Source organism: Panthera uncia, assembly GCF_023721935.1.
Source record: "Panthera uncia isolate 11264 chromosome B3 unlocalized genomic scaffold, Puncia_PCG_1.0 HiC_scaffold_1, whole genome shotgun sequence".
NCBI lineage: Eukaryota > Metazoa > Chordata > Mammalia > Carnivora > Felidae > Panthera > Panthera uncia.
In genome coordinates, this window is record NW_026057582.1 from 117,602,348 (window position 1) to 117,625,598 (window position 23,251).

The window sequence follows — 23,251 nt, forward strand, 5'->3', positions numbered from 1 at the left end:
TTTGTTATCTATGTCATGTCGTTTTTGTTCCTATTTCTTCACTACTGTCTTTTTTGTGTGTTAAATAGATATCTTTTAGTGCAAAAATTTAAGTTCTGTGCCATTTCATTTAATTTTACTTTTAACTATTTTTTGTGATTATCCTATTACAATTAATTTCTTAAAACAATCTACTATGGATTAGTATCAAATTAATTTTAATAGAATGTAATTTTTTTTTTGCTCATATAGCTTCATTTCTACCCCCTTATGTTCTTTCATTTCAGCTTGAAGGACTGCCTTTAGTACTTCTTGTAGGATAGGTTTGTCTGCTAGCAATAAATTCTCCATTCTAATTCATTTGGAAATGTTTTTCTTCAGTTTTAAAGGGTAGGTTTACTGTATATAGAAATTTTGGATGATAGTCTTTCTTCCAGCCTTTAAATAATGTCATCTCCTTGCCTTCTGGCCTCCATGGTTTCTGATAAAAAATCAGCTGCTAATCTTATTAAGGACTAATTATTGGTTATGAGTTGCTTCTCTCTTATTGCTTTCTCTTTGTCTTTGCCTTTTGGCAGTTTGATTATAATATGCCTAAGTATAGATATTTTTACGTTTATGCTATTTGAAATTCATTGAGCTCTTGGATGTGTAAATCCACATATTTCATCAAATTTGGGAAGTTATTGGTTATTATTTCTTCAAATATTCTTTCTGCTTTCTTCTTCTCTCCTCTTTTTCTTGGATTCTCCTTATGCACGTGTTGCTAAGCTTAATTTTATTCCATAAATCTCTGAGTCTCTGTTCATTTTTCTTAATTCTTTTGTATTTATGTTCTTTGGACCCTATGATGAAAATGAATTTAGAACTTCTGGGTGGCTCAGTTAGTTAGATACTAACTTGACTCAGTTAGTCGAGTATCTGCCTCTTGGTTTTGGCTCCGGTCATGATCTCATGGTTCCTGAGATTGAGGCCTATGTTGGGCTTTGCATTGACAGCATGAAGCCTGCTTGGGAGAATCTCCCTTCCTCTCTCTGCCCCTCCCTTATTTGCACACACACACACACACACACACACACACTCTGTCTCTCAAAATAAATAAATAAACATTAAAAAAGATAATAAATCTATATTTAAGTATGCTGATTCTTCCTTCTTTATGCTCAAATCTGCTGCTGAACCCTCGAATGAATGTTTTATTCTAGTTATTACACTTTTTGTTCAATGTTTTTGTTGTGGTAAAATGTACATAATGTCAAATGGTAAGTGTACACTTCAGCGATATTAAGTATATTAACGTTGTGTAGCTATCACCACTATCCATTTCCAGAGTTCTTTTTATTTTACAAAAATAAAACTATATACCATTCAACTGTAACTCCTCATTCCCTCTACCTCCAGGTCCTGGTGACCAACTTTTGACATTCTGTCCTTTGATTGTGACTGTGCTCTGATACCTCAAATAAGTGAAACAATACAGTATTTGTCTTTTTGTGATTGTGTTATTTCATTTAGCATCATGCTCTCAAATTTCATCCTTGCTGTAGCATGTGACAGAAATCCCATCTTTTTTAAGTATGAATAATATCCCATTGTATGTATGGACCATTTTTTTTTTTTACTTATCTATGCATCTGTCAATGGACATTTGAGCTGCTTCCACAGGGAAGGGAAAAACCTCAGCTTGTAGACTCAGGAGAAATTTTCCTTAAAAGGAGATTCCTTGTCCATATTTGGCTTTGAGAACAACAAAAAAGCAAAAAAGTCCTTCCCAAGAATGTAAAAACACAGCCTGAAATCAGACACGTAGCTAGAATTCACATATTCTATGTGGCCCAGGAATCCAAGCTTAATCTTTAAAGTAATAGAGACAACCAGGCAAAGCCAGAGCAAAACATCTTTAGAAAGAAAAAAAAAACTGTTTTAAATGTAAGCCTCAAAGAAATACCACAGAAAAAATTCCAAGAAACATGAGTTCAAATGAAATAATTACTAATTCATCAGAAAAGCAAATTAATTCCATGTAATGGAGTAAAACAAAACAACAAATTCTGCAAATTGCTCCAACAAAGACACCAGAACATTTTGAAAATTTGAATAAATGGAAGATGACATTAAACATTTAGTGAAGAAATAAGGTGCTGTCAAATTGCATAAAAAATTAGAAAAAAGAAAAAAATTAGAATGTCTAATAATGAGAAACAATTATTGAAATTATAAAGTCAATAGATGAATTAATAGCATACCAGGGCGTTGGAAGGATCTACATAGCTAAATTGAATTGATTGAAGACACTAATAAACAATGAAGTGGACAAGTCACTAAGAAAATTATATGCATATATACCAAAGTGACTCACAAAGAACTAAACTATTTGAATGGTTCCATTTTTTTTAAGTTTATTTATTTATTTTGAGAGAGAGAGGGAGCACGAGCAGGGGAGAGGCAGAGAGAGATGAGAGAAAAAAAATCCCAAGCAGGCTTCCCACTGTCAGCACAGAGCCTAATGCAGGACTTGATCTCACGAACAGTGAGATCATGCATGACCTGAGCCAAAATCAAGGGTTGGACGCTCAACTGAGCCACCTAAGTGCCTCTGAATGGTTCCATAACTGGTAAAGTAATTAAATAGAGAATAGCAGGCCTAAAGTAATCTACAGACAACTTTATCAGACATTCATATACTTTAGACATTTACTTAGTAAGCATTGACAATTTGTGTTACCAACAGTATAATGGTTCAGGGAATGTATTGCTTTAAATTGGGAATCAACCAATTAAATTAATCTCTACAAAAAATTTTTTTGGGTTCCTGGGTGGCTCAGTCGGTTAAACTCTGACTTCAGCTCAGTTCATGATCTCACAGTTCATGAATTCAGGCCCCCAAATGAGGTTCTGTGCTGACAGCTCAGAGCCTGGAGCCTGCTTCAAATTCTGTGTCTCCCTCTCTCTCTGCCTCCCCCTTCTTGCATTCTGTTTCTCTCTCTCTCAAAAATAAATAAACATTAAAATACATATATATATATATGTGCCCAACCTAGGAGATTAGTGAAATTTTACTTTCTATCTTGTCTTTTTCTGGATCCAAAATGAACTATAAAGTGTGTTCATCTCTTATTTCATTTTCATCTTTCACTTCCAGTGAAGAAACCCACAAAACCTTCTGCTTGAGATTTCATCACATTTGTTTGTCAAGCACTGTATGCAATTCTATAAAAGGTCAATAAATTTAACTAAATTCTTATGAGTAATACTTAACTACTTGTGATTAACACATTTAAATTGAAGTATACTACATTCTACAGATCTATATTGACTATTACTTAAAAAGTTATTTTTATATATAAACACATAAATTTGATATTTCCTTTTATATGTATCTTTGTATGTATTAGATTTTGTCTTTAAGAATCTGTGAAAGATTACTTGTTAGTAATTATTAGAAGATACAGTACCAAAAAAATTACATCCTACAAGAGTGCAATGAGACAAATATAAATATATTTAAATGAATTTGTTAATCTTTCTATTCAGAATATAAAACAGCTTGCTTGAGGATGATACTAAACCCCAAAATATTGCAAATGAATTTTACATACTTCCAAATAACATGCACAATCCATTAGCATAAGGGTCTTTGGTAAGTCGACTGTTCACCGATTTCTGACTCTTCCAATATTACAAGGAATGGTCAAGCTGATCACAGTTTTTTTAAAAGATACCCATTCAGTAACATGCATCCTATGTAATAATGTCTGGAGACAAAATGCCCATGTGTCTAATATCAAAACCATTATCAACTCTTTCTGGTTGCACAGTGATGCTATGATGCTAATCACATGTCTATCTGCCTAAAATCAATAGAAGCTACACGTTCCTTTACAAAGCATTTATACCCCAAGTTAGTACTCACAGCTGGAAAAAATCAGTGGACAGGAATGTTCATCCATGGGAAAGTTGTGCAGCTGTAGCTGGCACTCTGCATTTATGGTGAGCCTGTGGGAGAGCCAAGAATCACTCTTGAAGTCAGCCAGAAGCAACCCAGAAAAGTCCCAGGTTAAGACTAGGGAGCTGCCATTTTATCACAAGTGGGGAGTGGGAGCAGTGCATTTAATTCTTGGCAGTGGTGCCATCCATTCAGGGATACCATTTAGTGGCTTTTGTGTTATTTTGTTTTATTTTTAACTATTGGTAACAGAGAGAATTTCAGTTACTAAAATTCGAAACTGCACCTAGAAACACAAACTAAGTCAGAGAGGAGAGAAATAAAAACAACTGTTATTTTATATATTTTTGCCTTCAATCTGTTTGACTGAATTAAACACTTCTTCCATTTTGAGACTGACATATTTGTCTAAATAGGTATAATGACAAATTAATCCACTTGCAGAAGCAATTTCAGATTTGGACAACTCCCTCATTTGACCAAACAGGTGGTAGCACTGCATCCTTCCAGAGAAGACAGCCCTGAGATCAGAGTTTCTATAAAGAATCCCTGGAAGGGCCATGTCCCTATTCTGGTTTGATGAGGCTCACCTTCATTTCAGATTCTTAATCACATTTCTTTAAGATTGATGAGGAAGTACCTGTAACACCTCATGGCCACAACTTACCTGCAATTAGGAGCTCATACACTGAATGTGGGGGTGAGAAAGGAGAAGTACCCAGCAGCTGGTGGTGGACTTCACTGAGCCAAGAAGACACATGGGTGAGAAGAATTAGAGAATTCACATTATCATGAGGCATGCTGAGTTTGAAATGCTTTTTTTTAGACCTTCAGGAGGAGACACTACATGGACAGGTAGTTTCAAGCATCTGGAGTCCATAAAGGAAGTTCTGGGTTGGAAGTAGGCATGCAGGAAACCTCAGCATAGATATGGGAAGGAATGAGCTAAGCCAACAGGAGAGAGGAAAATGATTGAAGTGATGAGGAAGTCCTGAGACAGAAGAAGCAGTGTTAGGAGGGACAGCATAAGAGCAGGAGCAGGAGACACAGGGAGGAGTCATGGTGCTGCAAGGCAGTGAGAGAAAGTCTGTTAGAAAAGCATGACCATGCCCAGTGTCACCTGAAAGGTGACAGGCAGTGGGGACAACAGTTTCTGGAAGGTGCTGTCCTGATCCTAATACTAGATGAACAGAAAGGTTAGCCCAGGTTTATGGCATTTCTGTGGTATGTTACAGCTAGATGATCAGTTAGACTTGGACTATGCTAATGGAAAGACTTCTGAGAGACAGAGACTATGATAACACTAGTTGCCAGTGGTAAATTTTGACAGGTAAGTCAGTTCACTTCTCTGAAGTGCAGTTTTTCTTACATTTACAGGTTTGTGAGGACTGCCTACCCCTTAGGAAGACTCATTACACTAGCTGCCAGTTCCATTAGGGATGCACTGGGGAATGACCTCTGTGCTCTTTTTTCCCTCTGGTCCTGAATTTGGTTATGCTTACATTTGTTAATTAGCACTCTAAGACATCTTTATTTTCCTAGCTGAGTTGACCCATTGGGTTAAATACATTAAACATAATTTCCACAGCTTATTTTCAACAGAAATGGATTCTGATGAAGGAATGACTTTATATTCATTGCAGCTAATTTGTAGGTCTTTATTTTCACATATAGTATCATTAGGATGAACTTTTTTAGAATGAGATAACATGTCAAACATGAGAATTGATAGAACTCACCAATATGAAAAGAGGGTCCCATGTGTATAATAATCTAAATTAGAGACTCCAGTATCAGCCCATCGGTGATCCAAAATTCACCAACATCTGAGAGAAGGGCCAACATGGCAGAGAAGTAGGGGGATCCATACTTCCTATGTCTCCCAAAGAAGGGTTGAAGCCAAAGGACTTTAAAGTCCAAGAGTCTGGGAGAAAAAGAGACTGAGTCTACCAGGGAGAAACAGGACAATGTGAGAGAACACAGGGCTACTTCAAGGAACATATCAAAGCACAGATGGTGCTTTGGTGGCAGATCCAAACATCACTACAAGTAGGGAAATAAAATAACCAAAGTCACAACAACAGAGAGAAAGTAACACTCTCCAAAAAACACCTCCTGAAGTGCCAGGCAGGGACAGTGTATAACCAACCATTAATATAACAGTGCTTGCAGGTGTAGAGCACATAACAAGCTTTTAAACTCATAAAGGGCAAAAAACTAGCCAACATGATGAAACAGAAGAATTCTCCTCAAAAGAAATTACAGGAAGAAGTGACAGCTAAAGAATTGATCAAAACAGATTTAAGCAGCATAACTGAACAAGAATTTAGAATAATAGTCATAAAATTAATCACTGGGCTTGAAAAAAGAATAGAAGACATCAGAGAATCTATTGCTACAGAGACCGAGGGACTCAAAAATAGTCATGATAAATTAAAAATGCTATCAATAAGGTGCAAAATAAAATGGAGGTAGCCACAACATGGATTGAAGAGGCAGAGGGGAGAATAGGTGAATTAGAAGATAAAATTATGGAAAAAGAGGAAGCTGAGAAAAACAGAGATTAAAAGAAAATCCAGGATCACAAGGGGAGAATTAGAGAACTAAGTGACTCAATATCCATATCATAGGAATTCCAGAAGGAGAGAAAGGGGCTGAAGGTGTACTTGAACAAATCATAGTTGAGAACTTATCCAATCTGGGGACAGAAACAGGCATTGAAATCCAAAAGGCACAGATAACTCCCTTCAAATGTAACTTGAATTGATCTTCTGCACAACATATCATAGTGAAACTGGAAAAATACAAGGATTAAGAGAGAATTCTGAAAGCAGCTAGGGATAAACAGGCCTTAACATACAAAGGTAGACACATAGGGGTAGTAGCAGACCTATCTACTGAAACTTTGCAGGCCAGAAAGGAATTGCAGGAAATCTTCAATGTGTCGAACGGGAAAAATATGCAGTGAAGAATCCTTTATCCAGCAGGCTTGTCATTCAGAATAGAAGGAGAGATAAAAGTTTTCCCAAACAAAGAAAAACTGAAGGAATTCATCACCACTAACCCAGCCCTACAAGAGATCTTAAGGGGGACTCTGAGTGAAATGTTGCAAGGGCCACAAAGTACCAGAGATATCACTACAAGCGTAAAAACCTACAAATAACACAGTGACTCTAAACCCATATCTTTCAATAATAACACTGAATGTAAATGGACTAAATGCTCCAACCAAAAGACATAGGGTATCAGGGTATCAGAATGGATAAAAAAACAACACTCATCTATTTACTGTCTACAAGAGACTCATTTTAGACCTGAGGACACCTTCAGATTGAAAGTGAGTGGATGGAAAACTATCTATCATGCTACTGGAATTCAAAAGAAACCTGGAGTAGCCATACTTACATCAGACAAACTAGAAGAAGGGCATTATATAATAATTACAGGGTCTATACAACAGGAAGAGCTAACAATTATAAATGTTTATGCACAGAATTTGGAAGCCCCCAGATATATAAAACAGTTAATCGCAAACATAAGCAATCTTTTTGGTAAGAATGTGGTAATTGCAGAGGACTTTAAACTCCACTTACAACAATGGACAGATCATCTAGACAGAGAATCAATAAAGAAACAAGGGCCCTGAAGGATACATTGGACCAGGTAGACTTGACATATATATTTAGACGTTATATCCCAAAGCAGTAGAATATACTTTCTTCTTGAGTGTACATGGAATAGTCTCCAAATTAGATCACATACTGGGTCACAAAACAGCCCTTAATAAGTATAACAGAATTGAGATCATACCATGCACACTTTCAGACCACAATGCTTTGAAACTTGAAATCAACCACAGGAAAAAGTCTGGAAAACCTCCAAAAACATGGAGATTAAAAAACATGCTACCTAAGAATGAATGGGTCAACCAGGCAATTAGAGAAAAAATTAAAAAAATATATATATATATATATGGAAACAAATGAAAATGAAAATACGACAATCCAAATGCTTTGGGATGCTGCGAAGGCAGTCCTGAGAGGAAAATACATTGCAATCCAGGCCTGTCTCAAGAAACAAGAAAAATCTCAAAAACAAAATGTAACAGCATACCTAAAGGAAATAGAAGCAGAACAGCAGACACCTCAAACCCAGCAGAAGAGAAATATAAAGATCAGAGCAGAAATAAACAATATAGAATCTAAAAAAATATGTAGAGCACATCAATGAAACCAAGAGTTGGTTTTTTGAAAAAATAAACAAAATTGATAACCCTCTAGCCAGGCTTCTCAATAAGAAAAGGGAGAGGACCCAATATATATAAAATCACGAAGGAAAATTTATTACAACCAATTCCTTAGAAATACAATTATCAGGGAATACTATGAAAAATTATATGCCAGCAAACTGGACAACCTGGAGGAAATGGACAAATTCCTAAACTCCCACACACTACCAAAACTCAAACAGGAAAAAATAGAAAATTTGAACAGACCCATAACTAGTGAATAAATTGAATCAGTTATCAAAAATCTCCCAACAAATAGCAGTCCAGGAGCAGATGGCTTCCCTGGGGAATTCTACCAGACATTTAAAAAAAAATTTTTTAACGTTTATTTATTTTTGAGACAGAGAGAGACAGAGCATGATCGGGGGAGGGTCAGAGAGAGAGGGAGACACAGAATCGGAAACAGGCTCCAGGCTCTGAGCTGTCAGCACAGAGCCCGACGCGGGGCTCGAACTCACAGACCGTGAGATCATGACCTGAGCCGAAGTCGGACGCTTAACCGACCAAGCCACCCAGGCGCCCCTCTACCAGACATTTAAAGCAGAGTTAATACCTATCCTTCTCAAGTTCCAAAATTAGAAAGGGAAGGAAAACTTCCAGACTCATTCTATGAAGCCAGCATTACTTTGATTCGCAAACCAGACAGAGACCGAGTGAAAAAAGAGAACTACAGGTCAATATCCCTGATGAATATGGATGCAAAAATTCTCAACAAGACATTAGCAAATCAAATTCAACAGCATATAAAAAGAATTATTCACCATGTTCAAGTGGTATTCATTCCTGGGCTGCAGGGCTGGTTCAATACTTGCAAATCAATTAATGTGATGCATCACATTAATAAAATAAAAGATAAGAACTATATGATCCTGTCGATGCAAAAAAAGCATTTGGCAAAATTCAGCATCGTTTCTTAACAAAAACCTTCAAGAAAGTCGGGATAGAATGAATATACTTCAACATCATAAAAGCCATTTATGAAAAGTCCACAGCTATTACCATCCTCAATGGGGAAAAACTGAGAGCTTTCCCCCTGAGATCAGGAACACGACAGGGATGTCCATTCTCACCACTGTTGTTTAACGTAGAGTTGGAAGTCCTAGCCTCAACGATCAGACATCAAATTGAAATAAAATGCATCAAAATTGGTAAAGATGAAGCCAAGCTTTCACTTTTTGCAAATGACATGATACTGTACATGGAAGACCCGAAAGACTCCACCAAAAGTTGCCTAGAACTGATACATGAATTCAGCAAAGTCACAGTGTACAGAATCCATGTACAGAAATTGGTTGCATTTTTATAAACCAATAATGAAGCAACAGAAAGACAAATAAAGAAACTGATCCCATTCACAATTGCACCAAGAAACATAAAATACCTAGGAATAAACTTAACCAAAGATATAAAAGATCTCTATGCTGACAACTATAGAAAGTTTATGAAGGAAATTGAAGAAGGCACAAAGAAATGGAAAAACATTCCATGCTCATGGATTGGAAGAATAAATACTGTTAAAATGTCAGTACTATCCAAAGTAATCTACACATTCAAGGCAATCCCAATCAAAACTGCACCAGCATTCTTCTCAAAGCCAGAACAAACAATTCTAAAATTTGTATGGAACCACAAAAGACTTTGAATAGCCAAAGTGATATTGAAGAAGAAAACCAAGGTGTGAGGTATCACAATCCCATACTCTAGCCTCTACTACAAGGCTGTAATCAAGAAAGTATGGTATTGGCAAAAATAAATAAATAAATAAATAAAATACAAAACAAAACAAAAAAAACCAGACACATAGACCAATGGAATAGAATAGAGACTCCAGAATTGGACCCATAAATGTATGGCTAACTAATCTTTGATAAAGGAGGAAAGAGTATCCAATGGAAAAAGTCTCTTTAACAAATGGTGCTGGAAGAACTGGACAACAACATGCAGAAGAATGAAACTAAACCATTTTCTTACACCCTACACAAAAATAAACTCAAAATAAATGAAAGACTTAAACGTGAGACATGAAACCATAAAAGCCCTAGAGGAGAAAACAGGCAACAACCTCTTTTACCTCAGCTGTAGTAATTTCTTCCTCAACATGTCTCCAAATGCAAGGGAAATAAAAGCAAAAATGAACTATTGGACCTCATCAAGGTAAGGAATTTCTGCACTCCAAAGGAAATAATCAACAAAACTAAAAGGCAAATGACATAATGGGAGAAGATATTTTCAAATGACCTGTCAGATAGAGGGTTAGCATCCAAAATCTATAAAGAACTTACCAAACTCAATATTTGAAAAACAAATAATCCAGTGAAGAAATGGGCAGAAGACATGAATAGACACTTTTCCAAAGAAGACATTAAGATGGCCAACAGACACATGAAAAGATGCTCAATGTCACTCCTCATCAGGGAAATACAAATCTAAGCCACACTGAGATACCACCTCATGCTGGTCAGAGTGGCTAAAATGAACAAACCAAGAAACTATAGATGCTGGAGAGGATGTGGAGAAATGGAAACCCTCTTGCACTGTTGGTGGGAATGCAAACTGGTGCAGCAGCTCTGGAAAACAGTGTATAGGTTCCTCGAAAAATTAAAAATAGATCTATCCTATGACCCAGCAATAACACTGCTGGGAATTTACCCAAGGGATACAGGAGTGCTGATGCATAGGGGCACTTGTACCCCAATGTTTATAACAGCTCTTTCAACAATAGCCAAATTATGGAAAGAGCCTATATGTCCATCAACTGATGAATGGATAAAGAAGATGTGATTTATATATACAATGGGATACTACTTGGCAAAGAGAAAGAATGAAATCTAGCCATTTGCAACAACATGGATGGAACTGGAGGGTATTATGCTAAGTGAAATAAGCAAGTCAGAGAAAGACAGATACCATATGTTTTCACTCATATGTGGATCTTGAGAAACTTAACAGAAGAACATGGGGGAAGATAAGGGAAATAAAAGTTACAGAGAGGGAGGGAGGCAAATCATAAGAGACTCTTGGATACTGAAAACAAACTGAGGATTGATGAGGGGTGGGGGAAAGGGGAAAGTGGGTGATGGGCATTGAGGAGGACACTTGTTGGGATGAGCACTGGGTGTTGTATGGAAACCACTTTGATAATAAATTTTATCATAAAATTTTTTTTAAAAAATCCACCAACATCTCACCTTAAAGTGTAAAGGATTTTCCCATCATTCCAAATTCTGAGGAGCTGATTGGGTGTGGTGATCCAGTGAGCCTCTGCAGTTTTAGAATTGCGGAAGATTGTATCTGGAATCCATATTAATCCCACCATGTTGCTGTTCAGAGTGAGTATTTTCATTGTACTGTTGAATCGAAGGCGACTGTCTGTCCAGGTCTGAGCAAAAAATATATCAATTTGGTATTCCTGAAACAGAGAAAAATGAGAGGCAACATCGTTCTATTAGTAAATTTTCTGTATGCTTCATTTCCTTTGTCAAGGGTTTGGTTTTCCTTCATGTATACACCCTTATACCTTCAGGTATACACCCTTATACCTTTCTTTCAGTGCTTGGTATAGTGCCTGGATCAACATAGCACACATTTTCACAAATGATAACCAGTATTATTAGTCAGTAATGTGATAACATATGTAAAAAAGATTCTGTAAATCTTAAATTATAATAAACACATAAACTGTGATAAGGGGCCAAGAGGTAGTAGACTATAAATCAGAGCATAGATGCAGATCCCCCTGCATTCTCAAGTCCAAGCTTTGACAGGTAACACAACCTATTTAAGCCTCATTATAATCTGTAAAATGGGTGGAATGCCTACTTCCTAAATGAGGTATAAAAATAAAGGAAAAACCTTAGTGTCTGGCATTGATCCATAAGTATTAGCTTATATAATAATTATTATCTTCACTTAAAGGCCTTCTGAAACAACACAACTCAAATCAGAAAGAAAAGTAAGAAACAAGTAACAACAAAGAACTATAAAGGTGATAGAACTCAAGCCAAACTCTGATTCAAGAGAATGCTGGTGAGGCTCAGGTGACCTCTGTAATTGGAAACCATTTGATATTCTCCATACAGAATAAGACTTTGCTGTGACCATCAGGTGTCGGATGGTACTAATTTTACCATGAGACCTAAAGAAATGTCCAGAGACGAGACTACCTCAGAGGCATTTCCCCTAATCACAGTTTAAAGTATTATTAGCAATCAAGCCCATAGTAAGGAGGATCTAGATGCAGACTATTGGAGATTTTTATATCTTTTAGTTTCCTTTACATATTAGATATTATAAATGAATTGCTCTTACAGAGTGTGGGTTCAGTAATCCTCAACAAATCCCACATTTATTCCTTACACCGAGTTTCCAGTTAAAGAATCTTTCTGAGATAGGTAGTTGAACTGGCCAATCCTAGTTTGTATTAATTAATATGTTCATTTATCATATGTTTGCTGCACTGAGTATGCCAAGCCCTGCAAACCACTGAAGACCCAGCCCTGTGCCAAGAAAACTCCTTGTCCTCATGGAGATTGTATTCTAGTCAGGAAATTAAACATACAGTTAAGGTGAAAAAATCCAGCATACTTGATGGTCAAATATATCAATCATAAAAAATGAGGTCAGTGTATTAGTTAATATTTCAGCTAGAAAATACAAAAGTTATCCAAGGGTTCAATATGGAAAGAATTATGTACAGAGAATCTGCATCTTGCTTAAGTGTTTGACGAGCTGAGAGAGAAAACTCCAGGGAAAGAGCAGCTGAAGGCAGGTTGCTGTGGAAGCGTCCAGAGCTGAGTGAAATCTCAGCATCCAGAGGGTCCCATTCAAGTCCTTCCCTCTTTTCATGTGTCTGCTTAAACAAGCCTCTGGAGAATAATGGCCTCTGCCTCTTCATCACCGTCCAGAATTTTGCACATGTTTCTCATTGACAGACTCTAAACCCAGAACTGCACAGAGACTGAGAGAGACAGAGAGAGAGAGAGAGAGAGACAGAGAGAGACTAAGAGGAAGTTTGTGTGTGTGTGTGTGTGTCTACACGCATGCATGTGTGTTATTTCCTGTCATATACTATTTTAAAAATGGGTTTCAACCAGTGCTGCCATAAGTAAAATAAGTCAGACCAAACCAGATAAATACCATATGATCTCACTTCTATGTGGAAACTAAAACAAAACAAAACAAACAACTGAAGTCATGGATGCAGAGAACAGATTGGTGAATTCCAGGTGTGGGGAGTTGGAGGTGGGGGAAGAGATGAAAGGAATCAAAAGGTACAAATTTCCCATCATAGGATGAATAAGTTCTGGGGGTGTAATGTACAGCATGGTGACTATAGTTAACAATACTGTACTGCATAATAGAAGTCACTAAGGGTAGATCTTAAAAGTTCTCATCATAGAAAAAAATATTTCTAATTATGTGGATGATGGATGTTAACTAGACTTATTATGGTAATCATTTTGTAGCATATACATATGTCAAAACATTTGTATACCTAAAACTAATATTACATTAAATGTCAATTATATCTCAATAAAAAATAAAAGAAAGAAAATCAGTTTATTAACAAAGAAGAATGCTGAAACAAAACTATAACAGGTTTAGGACTGGAGATAAAGTGGCTCATGTCATGCATGGGTGAAATGCTTGGCAAAGTTGACACCTGTAATAAGGCAGAGCACATCTAATGAATGCGTAGCTCTTTGGGCAGAGGTTGGAAAAGGAACATTAATAAGAATGTGTTGGCTGCTATTGACTGTTTTTGGTAAGTTAACATAAGAAAGAAATTATCTCAGAAGATAATTGGCCAGTCTGAAAGCAGTTATGAAAGAGAAAAGAAAGATAAAGCAAACACAATTTCTTGCAGGGTTAGAAGAAGCAAATACTTTTCATTCCCATCAGTAAATCAGAATATCAAGAAATGCTTTGAGAATAAAAGTTCATTGAAACTCAGCTTTGCAAAATAGTCAGATTCACTGATAAAAATCCCTAAATGGATTAAGTTGTCACCCTGTAAGATCTTTAATCATACAAACATGGCTTCAGGATATGAGACTCTTCCATTGAAGGCTGATATGGCCAAGGTAAATATACTTAATTTAAGAGAAAGAGTAAGAGTCCATTTGAAAGCAAAAGGATGGGAGAGGCAGTGGTATGCAAAAGCAAAGGCACATGGTGAATCCTAGAATAGTGTTCACAAAAGGTCTGTGAATGTGGCTATGCACATGTGAAACTCTCCTAGTAGGTAAGAAGCTGACTCAGTTTTAAGAGAGTTCTACTGCCAAAGTACCATCAAGTCAGGAAGAGACGTCTGTGACTCTTTGAAACTGAGATGTATTTTTGCATTACTATCTATAACGGGCTGATTATGGCTTGGAAAACTGATCAGAGCTTATTTTCCAATGCTCATTTTTTTCTCATGGCTAAAGTAGCTAGTGGAAAAAGAATAAACTCTCAGACAATTGAGTCAAGAGCCAGGGAGAAGAGTCCTTTGGAACCCTGCGTTAGGAGAAGAATTAAAGCTTAATCAAAGAAGATGCCTTCCTTCCAGGGAACAGAGCCCACTCAGGATCTGCCAATTAGAGTCTCAAAATTGCTGTGAAACCAGTGGGTTGATTGTGATGATCCTGGCTCTTCTCCATTGTTGTAGACATACCAGGTATGCTGGAGTAGGTCAAATAGCTTTTCTCTTTAGTTTAGAAGTTGATAGACCAAGAAAAACCATGTACAGAATTGATGTGGATGTCAGCACAAATACACATAACCTTGACGTTGAAACTGGGCCTGGGTGGACCTTTTTGGTTACCTCATTTGAAGAAAGGTGGGATGTATCTTCCCTGACGTGGGAGAGATAGACAATATTTGGCAGCTAGATACAGATCATGGTGGTCACTGGTGCTCTTCACCAAGTACTGCAGCAGCCCTCCTTATGGGCACAGAGTAGAATTGCACTTCCCCCTCCCCCTGTTGGGGCTGTGTCTGCCACCTTATTTATGATAAAGTGTAATGTGAGCAGAGTGAAGTGTGTCATTTCTGAGATGATGTTTGAAGAGCACACCTCCTTTTCAGTGTGTGAGAGACTGTGGAGCACAGCTCCTGCTGATTCATGCTGGACACATATCATGGGTGCAAAATTCCCCAGAGCAGTTTGTAAGAGGAGCAATCCACAGCCTATACCAACTGGTACCTTGGAAAATGTGGAATGAGGAGTGGAATGAGGGAGAAAGTACTGCTTTCCTTATTGAGAAGTTGACTTAGAACCAAAACCTCAGAGAGGTGCAGGAGTGAGCCGCACAATAGATGGAACAAAAGACCTGGAGCAAGTTCAAAAGCATACCTGATGAGACAGTAACAATTCTGCCAGACAGAATAGACTGGATGAGGTGAGTAGGCACCTCAACTACTTGATGGCAGGATTTTAGCCTAACAATGATGATTGCTGACTATGTAACAGGCTATATTTGCACAGGGAACACACTCAGTACTTTAAATAAAATTCAGCATATGACAATGAAAGTGTGACTCATACAGATATTCATCCATGTTACTTCCTTCTTTTCTTTAATACTGGTTTATCAGATAAGAGAATGAGTAGAAAAGGATGAAAAATGTTCTTCCAAGCAGGGCCAAGGCCTACCTATGTGATCAATGATAACAAATAATTGGAGAAAGTGTTTGCAAATGACATATCTGACAAAGGGTTAGGGCAATATCTAAAATCTATAAAGACCTTATCAAACTCAACATCCAAAAAACAAACAAATAGTCAGAAGACATGAATAGACAGACACGTTTCCAAAGAAGACATACAGATGACCAACAGACACGTGAAAAGATGCTCAACATCACTCCTCATCAGAGAAATTCAAATCAAAACCATGATGAGATATCACCTCACGCCTGTCAGAATGGCTAAAATTAACATCACAAGAAACAACAGGTGTCAGTGAGAATGTGGAGAAAGAGAACCCTCCTGCACTCTTGGTGGGACCACAAACTGGTGCAGCCACTCCGGAAAACAATATGGAGGTTCCTCAAAATGTTAAAAATAGAACTATCCTACAACCCAGCAATCGCACTAATAGTTATTTACCAAAATGATAAAAAATACAGATTTGAAGGGGTACATATACCCCAATGTTTATAACAGCATTAATAACAATAGCCAAACTATGGAAAGAGCCCAAATATTCATTAACTGATGAATGGATAAAGAAGATGTGGTATACTGAGGTGCCTGTCTAGCTCAGTCCTAATGGACTCTTGTCCAGCTCTTGATTTTGGCTCAGCTGATGATCTCACAGTTCATGGGATCAAGCCCCATGTAGGGCTCTGTACTGACAGCACGGAGCCTACTTAGGATTCTCTGTCTCCCCCTCTCTCTCTGCCTCTCCTCCACTAGTGCTCTTTCTCTCTCTCAAAATAAATAAACTAAAAAAAAGATGTGGTATATGTATACAACTGAATATTACTTGACAATCAAAAAGAATGAAAATCTTGCCATTTACAATGCCATGGATGGAGCTAGAATGCATTATGCTAAGTGAAATAAGTCAATCAGAGAAAGATAAAGATCAGATAAGTTCACTCATTTTTGGAATTTAAGAAACAAACAAAGAAACAAAAAACAGATGGACGCAGGGGAAGGCGGGAAAGAGAAGAAAGTGAAACAAACCACAAGAGACTCAATGATAGAGAACAAACTTAAGGTTGATGGGAGAGATGTGGAAGGGAGTTGGGATAGATGTGTGATAGGTATTAAGGAGGGCACTTGTGATGAGCACTGGGTGTTGTATGTAAGTGATGAATCATTGAATTTTACTTCTGAAACCAATATTGCATTGTATATTAACTAAAATTTAAATTAAAAAAAGAATACTCTCTATAAAAGTCCCAACTATATTTTACAAAAAACCTAAAATCATACAGATTTTTTAAAATCTATATTATATCAAGGATATTAAAACTCAGAAAACTTGAGGAATTTTACCAAGGTTACTCAATATGTCAAAATTTGTTTGAATTTTGGGCTCCAAAATTCTAAGTGCTTGCTTTTATTGTGTAAAAATGGCAAAACAAAGAGTGTCCTACAAAGGTTCTTCCTCTCCTCTATCACCTTTACTTTCTATTCCCACTAATGCACAGGTTATACACCTTCACAATAAAACATTTAAAAAATGCTGACTTGAAATCAGTAAATCATACAGCAAGATATGAGGTGCAAATATTTCTTTACCTTCCAGTCTCTGATTATTGATACAGAGACATAATAACCCTTCCTCCCAGTGGTTAAACTGAGGTTTAAGAGATTAAGTAATTTTCATCAAGTCCCACAACTGCTAAGCACTAATTGCTCTGAACTACACAGTTAAAATCTGTTTCCCTAGAGGTGGCTGAAATCTGGTTAGAGGAAGAAACCACCAGGCCATGTAAAAGGAAGAAGCCCAGTGCAGAAGTTCCCTCCGTATTTACCCTGTTTACAAACCACATGAGATTGTTTACCTTCCTCAGCTTCAGTTTCCTCATCTACACAATGGGGTGGTTGGTGTAGATTAAACGTAGGGCCCTTCCAATTGCAACATTTTATATTTCCATATTCATGCCTACATTAGCCTTCTACTGTTGAAAGTAATTTTCCATTTCACTCATTTCTGTCTTAACTTTTGCAAAAAAGATGAGATAGAATGGCTTCTACACAAGTTCTACGCCCTGCCACTAAAAGGAAATTTTGTATGTTTGAATTCTACATGAAGTACAGTTATCTCCCTCATCCTTGGGGAACATGTTCCAAGAACCCCACTGAATGCCTGACACCACAGATAGTACTGGACCATATAATATACTCTTTTTTTCCCTATATGTACATACATATGATAAAGTTTAATTTACAAATTAGGCATAGTAAGAGGTTAATTATAACTGATACAAAACAGAACAATTATAACAAATATATTGCAAAAAAAGTTATGCAAATGTGCTTTCTCTCTCTCTCTCTCTCTCTCTCTCTGTATCTTATTGTACTGTAGTCATCCTTCTTGTGATGATGTGAGATGATAAAATGCTTACGTGATGAGATGAGGTGAGATGAATGACATAGGCATTGTGATATAATGTTACGCGACTACTGTCCTAACAATAGATCAGAAGGAGGGGCATCAGTTTCAGAACTGAGGTTGACTGAGGGCTAGTGAAACCACAGAAAGCAAAACCAGAGATAAAGAGGGAACCATTGTTTTCAGAAACCATCTGTGAGGCTTCAGCTTACAGAGTGAGTCATGGATTCCTGTCTCCACTTCCAATATTACTTTCTTGTAAGGGAAAGGAACACACCATGATGCTCTGGGGTTGGAGGCAGAGGGATTTGGGAGGATACTTCCTTTATTCTAAAGCCTTGCCACACACTCCAACTCAAGAGGGTATAATGTGGATAGTGTGTGTAGTGCATGGGATGGATGTTTTATTGTGTCTACATTTTACTAAATGTTGAAGGAACACTTCCCACCCACAGAGAAATATTTTTATGTTTTTCATAAACTTATTTACAATGTCACTAATCAATTTTCCTTTCTGAAGAAGAAAAAAAGTCATTCTTACAAATAAACATTTTATATAATTCATAAATAGCTGTGAAATTAATGTGTTTAAAATAGTAGTAAATGTAACATGTGATAAATGTGCAGAATCCCCCAATTTAAATCATCATGCTTGTGGAGACCTTATGTTCATAATTTGTTTTAATAATTGGAGAACTTAAAGATTCCTAAATAGGCCATGAATTGTTGCAACATGTGGAGCATTTTGACAAAACGGAAGAAAATTTATGCTTCTTAATGATATCAATCTGTGACTTCTAAAAATTAGAAAATTACTTCCCAACACTCCTTTACTTTCCTTTGCTATAGAAGAGGGTGAAATTGATTGATTAATAAACAACAGGGACTCGGATACTGGGTTTGCAAGAGACATACATCCCAGGGACAGAGGTTATCTTCCTTGGATCCTCAGCACATCAGCACATCACCTGGTACTGATGGGTAAATATATTAGTAAAGGAAGTCATGGGAAGTTTTCTTTATAAAATTGTAATACAGACGCATGCCAATTAAAGGCTGCTCAAATATCTCAATTATGGGCAAAATGTTAGTTGAAAGTGTCAGAAGTAAAACAAAAAGTTATCCAAAGCTGTTCATAACATTTGTGCTTAAACACAGTTTCTTCCACTTTCAGGTTTTCCATTTGAAAATGCACCTACCCTTTCTATCCAAACTCTCATTGTCTCAATATTCTCTATAAAAGTTCACATTTTTATCCTAATTTACAATCAAGTGGAAAATCTTATATTGAATCTTTATGTGCACATCAGCAAAAATTTTAAGAGGTAGGTGGTTCTGGATGAAAGTGTGTACTGTACTATGGTAAGTTATTTGCAAAAACAGCCATAAGAATTCCTTTTACTTTGTTCATGGTCTTGGCCATGTGGCTTAATAGAAAATGTAACAGCAGAAGAAACTTGGAAAGTCTTGAGTGCTGGGGTAGCCTATCTTGCTGCTCTTGGGAACCCTGAAACCACCACCAAATGAATGAGATAGGCCAATCTGCCGGAAATGAGAAATGCCCATATGTTTCCATGGTATCAGCTCAAGTCAAGCCAACACCCAGAGAGGAGAGTAAAGCCATCCTTGACTAGCCATCCAAGATCAGACGACTTGCCAATCCAATCCAAGAATAATGTGAAATAATAAAAAACTAGATTTTAGGATAGTTTGTTACACAGAAAGCTAACTGATAGGCTCAATCATCAGTTGTTGCAATTTTAGCATTATGATTTTCAATTCCACTCCCTTTCCTGGAAAGTTTAGCCCTTCATGGTATGTGACCTTCACATAGTCAAACCTACTAAACCTATAGCAAAGCTGGGCCCAATTTAAGTAGTATCTTTATTATCCTTTAACTATTATCTCTCTATCATCATAGCGTGTGTTGTTTGCGGTGTGGAATAACATTATAATTTATAACCAGTACAATTCTCAGATATAATTTTGGAGTTGTTATATAGGTGTTTAAGAGTTCATTTGTATTTAGGGTATTTTTTTGGAATTTCTGTATGAACTGCAAATACCTCATTATTATTTTCATTTGAGAATGGAATATAGTGTTCCACTATCTAAAAATCATTATTTGGAGGGAAGATGGCGGCGTAGGAGGACACTGGGCTCACCGCGCGTCCTGCTGATCACTTAGATTCCACCTACACCTGCCTAAAGAACCCAGAAAACCGCCAGAGGATTAGCAGAACGGAGTCTCCAGAGCCAAGAGCAGACAATAGGCCCACGGAAGAGGGTAGGAAGGGCGGCGAGGCTGTGCACGCTCCACGGACTGGCGGGAGGGAGCTGGGGCGGAGGGGTGGCTCGCCGGCCAAGCAGAGCCCCCGAGTCTGGCTGGCAAAAGCGGAGGGGCCTGAGGGACTGTGTTCCGACAGCAAGCGCGACTTAGCGTCTGGGAGGTCGGAAGTTAACAGCTCTGCTCAGAAAGCGGGAAGGCTGGAGGACAAAGGGAGGGAGAGCTGCTGAGCCCCCAGACGGCAGAGCTCAGCTTGGCGGGGAACAAAGGCGCTCGCCAGCGCCATCTCCCCCGCCCATCCCCCAGCCAAAATCCCAAAGAGAACTAGTTCCTGCCAGGGAACTCGCTCGCTCTGCGCAAACACCCAACTCTGTGCTTCTGCGGAGCCAAACCTCCGGCAGTGGATCTGACTCCCTCCTGCTGCCATAGGGCCCCTCCTGAAGTGGATCACTTAAGGAAAAGCGAGCTAAACCTGCCCCTCCTGCCCCCCATGCACCTTGCCTACCCACCCCAGCTAATACGCCAGATCCCCAGCACCACAAGCCTGGCAGTGTGCAAGTAGCCCAGATGGGCCACACCACCCCACAGTGAATCCCGCCACTAGGAGAGGGGAAGAGAAGGCACACACCAGTCTGACTGTGGCCCCAGCAGTGGGCTGGGGCAGACATCAGGTCGGACTGCGGCCTGGCCACCAACTCCAGTTATACACCACAGCACAGGGGAAGTGCCCTGCAGGTCCTCACCACTCCAGGGACTATCCAAAATGACCAAACGGAAGAATTCCCCTCAGAAGAACCTCCAGGAAATAACAACAGCTAATGAACTGATCAAAAAGGATTTAAATAATATAACAGAAAGTGAATTTAGAATAATAGTCATAAAATTAATCGCTGGGCTTGAAAACAGTATACAGGACAGCCGAGAATCTCTTGCCACAGAGATCAAGGGACTAAGGAACAGTAACGAGGAGCTGAAAAATGCTTTAAACGAAATGCAAAACAAAATGGAAACCACGACGGCTCAGATTGAAGAGGCAGAGGAGAGAATAGGTGAACTAGAAGATAAAGTTATGGAGAAAGAGGAAGCTGAGAGAAAGAGAGATAAAAAAAAATCCAGGAGTATGAGGGGAAAATTAGAGAACTAAGTGATACACTAAAAAGAAATAATATACGCATAATTGGTATCCCAGAGGAGGAAGAGAGAGGGAAAGGTGCTGAAGGGGTACTTGAAGAAATTATAGCTGAGAACTTCCCTGAACTGGGGAAGGAAAAAGGCATTGAAATCCAAGAGGCACAGAGAACTCCCTTCAGACGTAACTTGAATCGATCTTCTGCATGACATATCATAGTGAAACTGGCAAAATACAAGGATAAAGAGAAAATTCTGAAAGCAGCAAGGGATAAACGTGCCCTCACATATAAAGGGAGACCTATAAGACTCGTGACTGATCTCTCTTTTCAAACTTGGCAGGCCAGAAAGGATTGGCACGAGATCTTCAGTGTGCTAAACAGAAAAAATATGCAGCCGAGAATCCTTTATCCAGCAAGTCTGTCATTTAGAATAGAAGGAGAGATAAAGGTCTTCCCAAACAAACAAAAACTGAAGGAATTTGTCACCACTAAACCAGCCCTACAAGAGATCCTAAGGGGGATCCTGTGAGACAAAGTACCAGAGACATCACTACAAGCATAAAACATACAGACATCACAATGACTCTAAACCCATATCTTTCTATAATAACACTGAATGTAAATGGATTAAATGCGCCAACCAAAAGACATAGGGTATCAGAATGGATAAACAAACAAGACCCATCTATTTTCTGTCTACAAGAGACTCATTTTAGATCTGAGGACACCTTTAGATTGAGAGGGAGGGGATGGAGAACTATTTATCATGCTACTGGAAGCTAAAAGAAAGCTGGAGTAGCCATACTTATATCAGACACACTAGACTTTAAATTAAAGGCTGTAACAAGAGATGAAGAAGGGCATTATATAATAATTACAGGGTCTATCCATCAGGAAGAGCTAACAATTATAAATGTCTATGCACCAAATACCGGAGCCCCCAGATATATAAAACAATTACTCATAAACATAAGCAACCTTATTGATAAGAATGTGGTCATTGCAGGGGACTTTAACACCCCACTTACAGAAATGGATAGATCATCTAGACACACAGTCAATAAAGAAACAAGGACCCTGAATGATACATTGGATCAGATGGACTTGACAGATATATTTAGAACTCTGCATCCCAAAGCAACAGAATATACTTTCTTCTCAAGTGCACATGGGACATTCTCCAAGATAGATCATATACTGGGTCACAAAACAGCCCTTCATAAGTTTACAAGAATTGAAATTATACCATGCATACTTTCAGACCACAATGCTATGAAGCTTGAAATCAACCACAGGAAAAAGTCTGGAAAAACTCCAAAAGCATGGAGGTTAAAGAACACCCTACTAACGAATGAGTGGGTCAACCAGGTAATTAGAGAAGAAATTTAAAAATATATGGAAACAAACGAAAATGAAAATACAACAATCCAAACGCTTTGGGACGCAGCGAAGGCAGTCCTGAGAGGAAAATACATTGTAATCCAAGCCTATCTCAAGAAACAAGAAAAATCCCAAATACAAAATCTAACAGCACACCTAAAGGAAATAGAAGCAGAACAGCAAAGGCAG

The 23,251-nt window shown here is 38.0% G+C and overlaps 1 protein-coding gene across 4 annotated transcripts in view; it reads right to left on the reverse strand.

The window, feature by feature from the left end:
* The window catches only part of GABRG3 (gamma-aminobutyric acid type A receptor subunit gamma3), a 711,486-nt gene that overhangs the window by 295,496 nt on the left and 392,739 nt on the right, over positions 1–23,251 (reverse strand). For all 4 annotated transcript variants that reach the window (XM_049613938.1, XM_049613937.1, XM_049613936.1 and 1 more), the window contains exons 4-5: positions 11,402–11,622; positions 3,893–3,975 (exon numbers count right to left, since the gene is read on the reverse strand). In XM_049613938.1, coding sequence (XP_049469895.1) covers positions 3,893–3,975; positions 11,402–11,622 — 304 coding nt within the window. The remainder of the gene's footprint in view (positions 1–3,892; positions 3,976–11,401; positions 11,623–23,251) is intronic.